At 39.5% G+C, this 13,381-nt stretch overlaps 1 protein-coding gene across 8 annotated transcripts in view; it reads right to left on the reverse strand.

Moving 5' to 3' along the window:
• Window positions 1-13,381, reverse strand: part of RAPGEF4 (Rap guanine nucleotide exchange factor 4) — a 152,538-nt gene that overhangs the window by 3,843 nt on the left and 135,314 nt on the right. For 7 of the 8 annotated variants that reach the window (XM_062604808.1, XM_062604809.1, XM_062604807.1 and 4 more), the window contains 5 exons: window positions 12,093-12,183; window positions 9,841-9,891; window positions 9,119-9,206; window positions 8,723-8,787; window positions 570-624 (listed from right to left, as the gene is read on the reverse strand). In XM_062604808.1, coding sequence (XP_062460792.1) covers window positions 570-624; window positions 8,723-8,787; window positions 9,119-9,206; window positions 9,841-9,891; window positions 12,093-12,183 — 350 coding nt within the window. The remainder of the gene's footprint in view (window positions 1-569; window positions 625-8,722; window positions 8,788-9,118; window positions 9,207-9,840; window positions 9,892-12,092; window positions 12,184-13,381) is intronic. The other variant, XM_062604810.1, reaches the window with a different exon arrangement.

A 13,381-nucleotide genomic window follows, 5' to 3' on the forward strand; every position in this document is an offset into this window, starting at 1 on the left:
CAAAATGAGTGAAGTGCTGAGGAAATGCCAGTGTGACAGGCACAGGCAGTGCACCTAGATGAGATGAGACCCACAGAGCAATCCTGTTTGACCATGCAGCTCTGTCATCTTTCATGGCCTCAAGTAAGTTCTGCTAATTATGCTGACAAACAGGTTTTAAGCTCACCACCTGACGCAGTTATGTCACCTATAAACGTCATGTTTCCGGATTAGTTTCCTATAAAAACAGGGTTTATCCAAGCAAGTATCTTGCATGTATCTGTGTGCTGCTGTCTGCTAGCTTGATTTTAACCACTTCTGAACCCAGTGGCTTATTTCAACAAATTCTAACTTGACAGATGTGTAGAGACCTCACTGATGCTTAGCTCCTTCATATGCTTGGGAAGTGTGGAGGAGAAGGAGCTTATTAGTTTCTTGAAGGATATTTCACCCTGCGAAGCATCGAAGAATCCAAACAGGGAAGAATCACTGAAAACCAGGCTTTTCAATTCTGGTACACACAGAATTAGCTGTAATTACTGTAGCTACTGATGATAACGCTGACTGTGCAGATGTTGTAATACACTTACTGAAAGCTTGGCTTCGGCAGAATTTCACCGTCCTGACAGTGTTGGCAATCATGCGCTGGAAAGAAAAGATGGGATGCAATCAGGGAACAAGCACTGTATTTCATCATCATTTAAACGAAGCACCTAACTGTGCCTCGGTGTGAAGACATATGCCAATAAAAGCAGTCATATGAATGAAAATATAATTTTAATGCTGATACTCTCACGTGTAGGGTGTGATTTGCATTTACACAGGCTTTAAATAAGCGTGAGTGTAATTTACATGTGCTCAGAGAACCCTTACCCTTACTTGGATGCTGTAAAAGGCCTTAACTAAGAATGAAAATCAGACTCTTCAATGTGCATTTCTTTGATAACATCTCACATTCAGAAGTAAAAGGAACATCATGTAGAACAACTTGGAATAGACACACGTTAATTTTAAGACCATCAGTTCCTAACAGCAAGGCCATTTCTATAACATATTCAGCAATCGAAGAGCATTCACCTTTCATATGAATTTGAGTTTAAAATGCAGCCTTCCCAAAAAATGACAGTGTAAAATCAGCATGTGAGAGTGCATGTTCACTGATTCCCGCTGAACGCGTGTTCAATTCACAGGTGAGAAGGCCACCATTAGAACTGTGGTCATGTAGGCAAGTTTCATCAAACAGAACTGTCAGTGCTCACTTGCACAAGTGTATCTAACCCAACATGAAAGGGGATTCACTTTTGGTGGACACCTCTACTAGCAATTCACAAAAAAAGTAGAAGTAACTTCAGTCCTTCTTGGCTGTGCTTTCCCTTCAGTAAATAAGCCATTATTTCACTCACTTTGCTAAGAAAACGCTCATTAATACATTTCACTCCAATAAATCAGATGCTATTTTACAATAGTTTTAAAGAACAGAAATGAAGTAAGTAATAAAGCCAAACATTTCAGATTTAGTTCTGGACTGCAAAATTGTAACTGGGTTGTGTGATTAGCACCACACAGGTAACACTCCCACCAGTGTGGGAGCAAACTTAGTTGTTCTGCATAATATCAAATAAACTGAAACTTCAGCAGTAAAACTGAATCCCTTAGCTAGATAGCTTGAGTCAATCACTGTTATAAAGGCAACATTTGTTTTGGTTTCTTTTGCTTAGAATAAGAAAAAGCAGAGAACTAAAATGCTATTCCTAATTAGAGTCTAATGTTTGTTCCAGCACTTTAACATGGTCCAACAATTAAAACACAGCTACATCTTTTAACACAGCACACTCTCGCTCCCCAGAATTAGCACACTATTATGATCCGACATTAAAATGATGTTATAAATAAAATGCCTTTGTGAAATCTGTCATTCCAGAAGGGGGAATCACCAATGTAAAATGTTCCTTAACACACACTGAATAATCTAGACATTTTAATGTGCTGACAAGCATACAAAAATGGATATGGCTGGTGGTTCGAATTAAAAACACTAGTGATATATCATGTACCAAGTTTTTGTGGATTACACATTGTATAATCAAATGAATTGCAACTATTCTGAAACTGATCTAAAGTATTTTAATTCTAAAACACAAGTTCCCAAAAGATCTAGGGAATTTGTATATGCATCTGCTTATATTCTTCCTAAAGTCATATGTATTTAGATGTGAAAAATAAGTAGATTTCATGTCAGGGTAATTTTTATCCTATGTTAATTTTTATACCTCTTCAAGCCATTACTACTAGGCAGGTTTTCTGAGGCACTCCCCTTGCAAACATTCTCATATGTGCTTAGCATTAAGCATGTGAATAAGCCCCACTGACTTCAATAGAACCTCTTAAATACTCAAGGATAAGCACCCATTATAGTATCGGATTGAGACAGAACGCACTGCATATTACAGTGTTAGTTATTCAAGTGTAACCCAATCAAATGAAAATCAAAACAACATGAACATGTAAACATGAATGCTTCATAACTCTTACGGTTTCACATTTAGCTGTGTTATGTGATGGTGCTATTTTGATTTACACCATTTCAGAAAGTACTCCCCTAAAATAACTACAAGGAGAGACCATAAAGTTGAACTGGACCAGCCAACATGATGAAGTTTCAAGAGCATCTAACGCCAAGAGAAGCTTTCCTAAGGACACTTAATTTTTATGAAGATAGCTCATGTTGTTTGATGTGCCCTCTAGATGGACTGTTAATACACACCCTAAGTTTTCACACTTGTAACTGTTTATGTTTTGCAGCCTCATTTCATGATGAAATTTGGAGCTAGGCTGTAGGCTCAGTGTTTGATTAGCTTAGTGTTAAGCTTCTTAAGTGTAAATTTAGATTTATCAAAAAAGTGTGTTCTGTGGAATCTTTTTACTCTTTTTATTTACGTGGGGAATTGGTTCTGTAAACAAGCATAACATTTGGAATAAGTACTGTAATGCTGTATTGTACGGAAAGACAAAGTATGAGTGTAGCAAAGGTTTTTAAAAAGTTTTCAATATTTCCAAATTTCTCTTCATATGGGCTCTTCCAGGCAAAGAAAACCAAAGTGGCCATGATTTTGTCTGACTTCTGTTTAGAGGCTGAAGTGCCTGGTTTCCTTCCACTGGCTGAAAGGATTCATTTTTAAGAGCTTTGCTTATTCTTCAGGATACTGTCATTCAGTCTGTACATTTTGCAGTATCCTGGCAATGAAGAATCACAAAGGAATAAGCAACTGGATGTTGAGGCAGAATAAAAGGAGAATCTGTGGCCAGAAGACAGAGTTGCAACCCAATGAGGAGATTCTGGAGTATTACGTATCCTTGAAAAGCTCCTTTCACATTCCTTTTTTTCCAGGTGCTGTTGTATTGTCTAATATAAACTCAAAAGCGCTCCTCTTTGGTAGGTGCACATAAAAACATGAACTGAAAGTGAATTTTCCTTCCTGAATCTTGTAGATAAGTTGGATTTAATTCAAGAAAACAAGAAACATGTACAGAGAAAATGTTCAGATGGAAGTTTAATTGCCAGCTCCTTAAATTTTTTCTTTAAATAAGGGATTACCTCTAGTTAGTGCCTGCAAAAGTTAACCTCTGCTTACTCACTGTGCAAAGAAAGACCATTATGGAAAATCCATACAAACTTCAATTTGGATTTTTCTGAAGTAGAACCAGTTGCATAATATGACAAGCAACCACTACTACCAGCATTCTATGTATACACAACAATACCCTTTCAAGTTTTACGCAGTTTGGAATAGTGGCAGCAGGCCTGCACATTATCTTCTAATCCATTCCAAACCCAGGTTTCTAAATGTTATAAATATTCATATATGCCATAGAAAACTAGTAAGGGCTTTAGTCACACACTTTTTGCATAATCTTTATGTTCCAAAAATGAAAGAATGTTTGCCCTTTTTTTTGCATAAGGATCAGAGTGTGAATTCCCTTTTGTTCATATCCACAAAACCTGAAAACCAGTATGTGCCAATTCTCTAATCCTCATTTCACACCTGAAGGGTGAAGAGGCTTCACAAAAAGAAGTATCAGGGGCCAGCATCATGGCACTGCCTTGTGCTGCTATGGCAGGTCAGCACTTTCAGAGCTCTTTCGTGTGTTCTTAAAGAGATTCATACTCAGTGCTTTCCTCACTTTCCTCTCTCCTCTTTCCCTGGCAAGACATAATTCTAGGAAAAGGCTTTGAAATTTTCTTCTAAATATGTAGTTATAAAAGCAGTGTTACTTGAATGTTGCCATGTACTCCACTGCAGGTTGTAGTTTGTCCCTTAGCTGCTAAATTATACGCATAGGAACTAATACCACTGGCAGATCTGGGGGCTGTCCTTCACCTGAAAAGAGGGTCATTAGTGGACCTAAAAGACAAATATGTATTTTAGATCATAAACTGCGTTTGCTGTCTACTGCCATCTTTTAATCTTTCACCTACTTGCAGCTCTCCAAATGTCCTCAGCCGGCAAAACTACAACTACAGTGTTTTTAAAACTTTAGAAGCCTATTCATTCCTTGTTCCTCTGTGACAATCATGTCTTCAGTTTTTACACAGATGGGTCTTCTAAGGCAGCACCTACAACCAACATTGACTGTCAACTCATAAGTGGAGAAAAGGTGAAGGTAGTTTTTACTACGTAAGGTCACAGAGCATATGCCAGCATAGAAGGTGCATCTGAGCAGCGCTGCTGTGGAAACAGCTTGTACCTTATCTCCATTAGCTTCTTACAGGGTGCCACCAGGACACAGTGAGTTAAGACCTTCAGTACTTCTCTAAAACCATGTCTTGTTTGGTATTGAAGACAAAACCTTTTACTAAAGACTTGTATTACTAATACCAGTAATGTCAACTTAGTGACAAAAGTATAAATAACATGTTCCAGGCTGATTTTAAGGCCCAATGCTTGTTTTCTCCAACTCTTCTCTTCTCGCCCCCTTGCCTCATGCAATAAATGGCATAGTAAAGAGCACAAGTACAGTGCAAATACAAACAGCACACCTATTTCTGACATGTTCAATATTGTTTTCGCACATCTTGTACAGACCAAACGTGTTCGCTTACAAACTTCCCCATTTACACACAGTTGTGGCTGTACCATACACTATTCTCTTCCCTGGCTAGCTGTCCCTGCCCTCCCACTCCTCACAGCCTCATCCAAGTAAGAGACTCCATGGAGATCAGGAAATAGGGAAGGGGAGGAAGGAGCATCCAAGGCATCATCAGGTAAAGCTCCGCAATGCTCTTCAGAGTGATGTCCCCCCTTGCTGCTGACACCACAGTTCTGTCACTACACCCCTGAAAAAGACCAATTTATAGGAAAGTGTAACAGGAAAAAATTGACTCAGTCCTTTTCCTTTTTAGCTTGACTTGCTAAAAAACCTAGGCTAATGTAATTTAACACCATCTGTCTCTTTTTCCCTTCTTCTCTAGATATTTTTGTCAAATCTTTAAAAAGAACCCAGAGTTTTCAAACATAAGAAAGCTCCTACCAATTTTCTGTGAAAATAGATGGCTGTGAACAAGAGGAAGATTGTCTAAGTGCCTTCTCCTGTCTCCTTCAGGGAAAAGGCTGTAGTGCAAGTTCCTATGTTATGACAAAAGCCTATTCACACAGAATTCCCCAGCCATGAAGAAACTGCACAAGCCCCAGCCACGAGGAGAGCTCTGAGCAGAGCTTAGGCAGCCATGAAACACAAACGTTCAGGGAACAAGGCCTCGCCGTTCCTGGCACTCAGAGAACTCCTGGCTCAGACACTGTCTGAGGGCTCCTGCATGTTTTAAGATGCATCGTTTAATACAAATAATAACAGAAACCTCAGAGAACATAAAAGACTTAAAGGAAGCTGTTTCAGCTGCAGAGATGCCACTAGATCAAACTTCTACTTTTGGCTGCCAGTTACAGGAATAAAGTTGTCAGCAGCACATCAGCTGTCAGGATCAGAGCTCTGTGGTGAGAATGCAGACATGATGCCAGAGGCTGTTCTCTGTTTCATCACTGCTTACATGAGAGTCGGGGGGACCCAACTCTGGTGGCAAGTGGCACCAGCAGTGGCAGCTACCCAGATATTTTTATTCATAAGCTTCAGCAAGCATCAAAGTTAGGATTGATCAAGGGAAATCATTTTCCAAAGAACAAGTATGTTTTAGACAGATCAGTAAGAGTAGCTCCCAGCTATATTCAGAAGTACCTCTCTGTGCTGACAGAATATCATGCAGCACAGCAAACAGGCAGAAAACAAATGGCAGGACTTGATTCCTGTGAGGAAAACTGGTTTCTGCATTTCTCCTGAAATAACAGAATAGCAGAATAACATCACAGATTTACCTTGAGTTTATACTTCTGTAAAAGGAAGCTGAACTTATCTGAGAGGTATCTGGCTGAGTGGTCTTGTCTTCACCAGTTAATATCTGGCAATTATGTGTGGATATGACAGTTGTAAGCTTAACACAAGTAGGCGGTAGCAACTGAGGTTTAACAGTAGGCTTTTCTTCTTTCCTTGACCTGATGACACATGCAAAAAAGCTAAAAACTGCCAGGTCCACATCAGGATTTGAATGCATTATGTGGGTGGAATCTGAATATATGTTGCTTTGAAGAGCTATGGGTTGAGCGAAGCAGTAAAAACATAGAAGCATGTAGAATAGCTAATGAAGAACATTAAAAAGGCAAAAGATATACTTGTAGTAAGGCCTGGAGAAAAAGCAGAGTGGGCTTTTAGGTAGACCACTAACTGAAGAAAGGTTTAGAATACTGAGAAAGGAGAATATTTTCCTTTCTGTTGTGTGGAGGAACATAAGACATTATATTGATTCTTTGAAAAATGTATAGCATCAAAAATACATTAATCAGTCTTCACTTACCTCTCCTAAAGGACATGCTCAAAGCTCAGATTATTAATCAAAATGGGTGCTATTACCTTCATGCAGTATGCAATTTTATTTAAAACTTCTGGGTGCTAGCAGTAAATCCACGTTCTACAGATAACACATAGAAGATAAGGCAATGTGCAGACTAGGGTGAAGAGGGCAGACCTGCTGCAGCCTAGCTATAGATCTGTTTAAGCTGCTATAAAGTTCACTCCTGGCCTTTGGAGTGCCAAGTTGTAGTACAGAATGGTGCAGAACCATTTCTAAATGACAAGCCTGGGTTGAACTTCTGTCTATGGGCAAGTATTCACAGGAGAGCTCCTGCCTCCTGTAATAGCTTTTACACATATCAGGCATAAAGAACAGCCTGAGGCATACAGCTCTGTGGCTGCTGAAGTACCGGCTCTTCTGGCTCAGGAGATGTAAGTAGGCCAGGTGAGGAGGTGAGGTGGACACCATCCCAGCCACACAGCCATGGCTATAGCAATGCATCTGCCTTCCCTCCCAGTCTGGAGGTGCTCCAACCAAGTCTGAGATCCCTTTGTGTTCCCCAAAATATTTACTGCCTACACTAATACATATATATATTTATCTATCTAATTAGAATAGGGAGTACAGGAAAAAATCCTTTCTGCAGGTAGAAGGCTCACGGCCTGTGGAAGGAGATGGCAACACAGTCTGAGTATGCAATTAAGGAATGTTATTATTGCAAACTGAGCTCAGGCCCTTACTCAGGCATTAGTACTTCCATTTACTCACAAAAGAGTCTCATCCTAGTAGACAGGTATTTTCACCCTAGGACAGAGGCTGTTCTGGAGCTATAGAGTAAAATCCAAGAGAAGAATTCACTCAGAGTGACAATGACTCTTCTGTAAATTTTTCTGAACACCTGAAAGTCCTCCTTCCCTGCCCCCCCCCCCCCCCAGTACCAGTGCTCAGAAAGTAGGACAAAATCCTCTGCAATGCTGTGGAAATAACCACGGAGTGGTTCTGGTTACTGTAATACTAAGAATAAGCACATATAGGTGCCAGAGTAGATCTGCTCCAGCTCCTGAATGGAACTTTACTGCCAGAACACTAAGTCAGTTTTGGTTTTGCAGTGCAGCTGCTCATAGCTGGGCTTGGCTAACCCTAGTTCTCAGATGTAGGTGTCATTAACCACATTAATTAAGAGCATGACCTTAACAATCAAAAGAAAAGGCTTCTCACTGCTAAAAAACTTGAGTTTCAGTTGAGATTTCTGCCATGGGAAGTTGTCTGCCTGCAGCGTTTGACAGCAGCATTTGAAATTATGGGAGCTTAGGTGCAGGATTTAAAATAAATCAGATTGACCATAGTCTAACCCTCTATTATCGACCCCCCCTTACCAATATGAAAGCAATCAAATCACCAAAGTTTTCTTTCACTGTTAAAGGAAAGAAGAAAACAAGATGATGTGCAAGTTTTGTATTAAAGCTGCTTTCATTCTCTGAGGAGCAATGCAGAATTATCCCCGCCTGAGGCAGTTCAGTCCAGTTTGAAGAAACAGCAGTTAAAATCTCAGCTTGGTCCCAAAATGGCTGTTAAAAACTGTCTCTAGCAGCTCTGCTTCCTGTTACTGCTGCTGCCTCTCCTAGGAAACATTTTGGCTATGAATGGCTCAGTGGGCAGTTTCTTCTCCACCTCTGTGAGGTTTTCCAGAAACCCAGAGGTCCCAGGCACTGTGCACAACACAGACTATTTTTGCCAGCTCTTGGTCCTGCCTTCACTTTCTCTAACCCTGGAAATCATTGTTGAGAAGTTCTCTCTTGAAGAGATGAATAGGGAGGTCTTTCATTCAAAGTGTGGCATACATACCATTTTTTCGAAGTTTACTAGATTGTCAGCGAATGTCTTGTTTCCCTCATGAGTGAACGTCATGTCTGGATAGAAATAAAAGCCACATAAAAGCCCATTACTGAATCATGATCATACAAAACAGCAGAACATTTTATCTATCCCTTAGAAGAATCAAAGCAACTATAAAACATTTAGTTTTTAATTTGCAGCATTTCTGAGACTAGTAAAATTGAGGTATGATATTCAGACGTACTAAAGCAGTTTTTCTTGTCTCTGTGCCATGCTTTTTATAATGGAAAAAGATCATACCTCACACTGAGATTGATTTTTGCTTTTTTTTTGCTGCTACTCTTATTCTTCAAATATTTGACAAATAGCTTTCAAGTTAATAATTCTGGTAACATCCAAGCCTACCTTTTATAAGTAGTGGCATGAAAGGAATTATTGGAGGGTCCAATTTAGCTACAGTTAGCCTGTAGGCCCTATGGTTTCTTGATGGATCCTTAAGAAAAAAGAGAAATCAAATAATTACTAATATGTATTATTATAGTATCAAGACACTGTATGCATTCATTTAGATGTCATGGCATTTATTAAAATCATTATTTTCTCCTGTGGCTTTAAAAGTGTATCTGCAAACTCAGATATCTTTCATCAGTCTCCCATAGAACTTAATGATGAGAACACAGCCACTAAACACAAACATTTTTCATGCCGAATAGCAAGGTAAGGTATGACTACAAAAAAATGTTCATAAGAGGAACCACACATTTCTCTTCTCTCCTTGCAGTTGCAGATCCAGTTTTGCTTATGTTGTAACACTAAAATGTAACGCCTGGAAAAATCCAGGTTGGAAAATATAATTTCCCATATGTACTATTGGCAAACATGTGATAAAGCTTTTCTGAGTTCCCAGATTAACTTTGAGTGGTACATAAATTCTCACAGAGTAGGTTCCTAAGAGTATAATTTATTAGTCATACATACTTGTTTTAGCAGCTCTAAAATGGGATCATAAACTTCTTAAAGTCAAACAAGGACATATAAAATGTTCTGAATCAAGGAATTCAAATCAGTTACTCAGAAACTGAATTAGCTCAGATTGTGCATAGAATAAGGGATCCATTGCTATTCACCATTAAGCTTTCAAACTCTGCATAGATCTTCTTGAACTTGCTTGGAAGTTTCTGTTAATAAAAACAAAAATAGAAAACCTTAATTAAATCCAATTTGTGTGATGATTTTACTGTAAATTGTAGTTCCTTCTACAACACCCTAAGTCAGGAAAGAGCTCTTTTTGCCAGATATTTCTAACAATGTGCTAATCTAAAATACAACACGTTTCCTAGCAACCAGATTAGAGACAGGACCAGCCATGAAACCTGGATCTTGATTTAAACCCCAACTTGAATTTACTCCTTTCGGATGTTTAGATTCAGATTTTTGTTTGGCACACATCGCAATCACTGAATTCAGAATGCACGTGAAAGTTCAAGTCACTGGTTTCAGGACATTACTGATTATAGCCTATCTGAAAACATAATTTACACACAGCTTACGTAGGGGTAGCTCAGCTTAATTATTCATACCTATGATGAACTGCCCTTGCAACATTCAAATCCATGCCTGGGCATTTCCAGGAGACTTTTTTGGTCATGCTGATGTATCATCAACTATTGCTTAAGTTCTTGACATGCCCAGCTGCCAGCTGCCTTCTGGGGTATAAATTAATTAACAGTTTTTCAGTCCACAATACCTATGCAAATTACTCATGGTCAGTTGATCATGCAGTGATTAGGATGAGATTGGCTTTACTACATATTTTCTTTCCCTATCGTGTTGTGTTATAAGTATTAAATAATTCTACTATGAAGATTATAAGATACGTTACGAATTAGTTTTGGAGATCACAGTAATGTTTTATCCACACCCAGACTATGTCAGCTTTCTAGTTTTAATAAGAAATTTCTCTATATTTGCTGATTAAATCTGACTATTACTGGCAGCGGGTAACACTAAAAATTAATAGAGACTTTATAGCACAGAAATGATTTTTTGCACTACTTTCTACATTTGGAGTGTGTACCCTAGCAAGCTATTTACACTGTGCCACAGCAAGGGCCTAATTTTTAATGATGTGTGTCAACAACTGTGTGCCTAGTTTGCATATGCATGCAGATTAGGTATTTCTGAAATAAGTGGTATAATTGGACATTTGCACCTGCAAATATCTAATTTGTGCATGCAACTACTGTAAATGCATGACAATATAGCAAAAATCAGGTCTTGATATGTTTGTTTTTAAGTATAGTCTGTATATCTATCTGGCTAAAAATCAAGCTGAAGAGATTCTCTTGATGAACTGAGTACCCTACATAACCACAGCGTGGTAACATTTCATACCCCACACCTACAAATGATCTGTGCCACTCCAGCGCAGACCCTGCAACCACTTCAGATCGTTGTATGTAATATATACATTAAATTCTCTCTTCTCTCTTCATACTACTCCTGTACTAACTCAGATCTCCCAACTGCTCCTCTCAGTAGTCACAAATGGCCATTATTTTGAGAAACCGATTTGCAAATCCTGGCCTTTAGCACTGATTCTGCATGCCACTTGCAACATGTGCTATTAAAAACTAGGCTGGTGTCTTCTCAGATGTGTAAGTCTGATCTCCCATTTCAGTGCGCTTTTCAAAAGGTGATCACATTTTGGGGTCTCAGTTGCATCAATGACCTCAGTCATGATTTTGAATCTCTAATGAACAAAATACGTGCACATTCAGACCTGCACTGCTTTGGACAACCGCCATGTTCTTAGTGGTTACATGTGCTTACTATCTCATCCTGATGGACGTTTCACCCTTCTTATATACTTACATACAAAAGAGCAAAGCCACAGAAAAAGGTGGAAGCTCTGAGAATGAAGACTCAACTGACAGTAAGCAGGGGAATGTCAGAGAAAAAAACAAGAGACCTGGTTAGGACAAACCCATATTTTAATAGGGCAATAGATTCCATATGGAGATCAGAAAATACTATGTATAAACAGAGGATGGATTTTAGAGAAGTATCTATGGAGTGATCTCACTGAGTGAGTCAGAGGATGGGCTGATCTGAGAGGTTAACTGGCTAACTTGCTCATCCTGTTGGGCAGTTTGGCGCATCTGCAGAAGCTGCTGTTGTCACTCTTTTGAACTGCTTGAGTATTCAACACACCTATGGGCATACTGTCTTACTAATAAAAATTGTCAGCCTAAGCTAAAGGAGCTGAATTAGTAGATCTAATTATTATCAATAATAAAGGCCCAAGTCATGTTTTTTGCTAACTAAAAGCACAAATTCCAGTCAAACTTCTTGGAATTGGATTTTAATGAAGACTTACCTCCCATGTTAACGAGAGACGGCTCACAGCCACATTGCTCAGTCCCATAATAATAGCAAAAAAGGAATTCAGATTTTTGTATTCCTTACAGCTGAAACACAAAGAACCAGGTTTTAAGTTGTATGTATCAGTCAGGGCAGAAGTACACATGACAACCTTAAGAGAGCTGAACCCATGCATCTAGCATAGATCGACTGTATTTAGGCAGCCCTGGCCTTACATGCCTGCAGCACACCGCTTCACCAACGTGTGAGTAATTCACCACACTCTGGAGGTTCCTTTGCCCTCTCTCCTAAAATGACCTCCTGCTTCCACTTCACTGGTTGACAGCTTCTGCAAGGACATTAGAGTCTCTGAAGCTCCACCCTGCCCAAAAACACAGCCCTAGAACACAAACTAGGCTCAATTCAGTTCTAACTAGGACTTGTAGATTCTGGAACACTTCAGGACGTTTCAAGCGAAAAACTGCCATTCATTATCAGCATCATTAAACAGGTCCTGGATATTAGGAGCTCTAGATCATGCTTAATCCCTAATGCAAAAGAGAAATTTTGTTAACATCAGGAAAAACTGGAACACGTAGCTGAGTATTATGGAAGATCCAATACACCATATGCAGGAGTAGACACATCTGACAGGAACAGCCCACACAACTGCTCAGCTGGGACTGCATCAGGTGGCTCATTGTCTCAATGGGAAGGAAAGAGAGAGAACAAAGCCTGTATCTCATAAATCTGTGTCTCACTAGGTTCCTGCAAATAATTTTCTTTTTCACAACATTTGCCAAGATCTGATTTCAGCACCTCAGTCTGCTAGGTTTTTTGCTGTTTCCTAAGAAAACCTCCACAAGATTCAACCTATGATTCTCAGATAGCTTTTTCTTTATTCATTGCGGAAGCTCTTAGGCTCCTCTGAGGAATCCTCAGCTCCTGACGAAATCAGTACAATCATCAATCCTAGTGGTGGACTCCATAACTGCCACGTCACTTTACTGTTCTTTCTCTCCATTTCACCAGACTCAATGTATTGAGTGGGTGAGTTCTGTAGATCGGGCCTTGCTTGTGCCTGCCCTGTGTGAACACCGAGTGTGTGAGAATTCTCCCATCTGATGGTCTGTTTGTTGGACACTGCTGCCCCCTCAGATCTTCCGGCAGAGCTGCTCATACAAATTCTCCCACATCAGATTAGGGACAGTGAGGAAGATTAGCCAACTTATTCTGACTAGGGCAGGTCAGGGGATGCCTCGTTAGAGGATCTGATGGGAGATGAGGATGAAAAGCAGCCAGGAC

This window comes from Pezoporus occidentalis, unplaced genomic scaffold (genome assembly GCF_034315485.1).
Source record: "Pezoporus occidentalis ecotype Australia unplaced genomic scaffold, CSIRO_AGI_Poc_V1 ctg88, whole genome shotgun sequence".
NCBI lineage: Eukaryota > Metazoa > Chordata > Aves > Psittaciformes > Psittacidae > Pezoporus > Pezoporus occidentalis.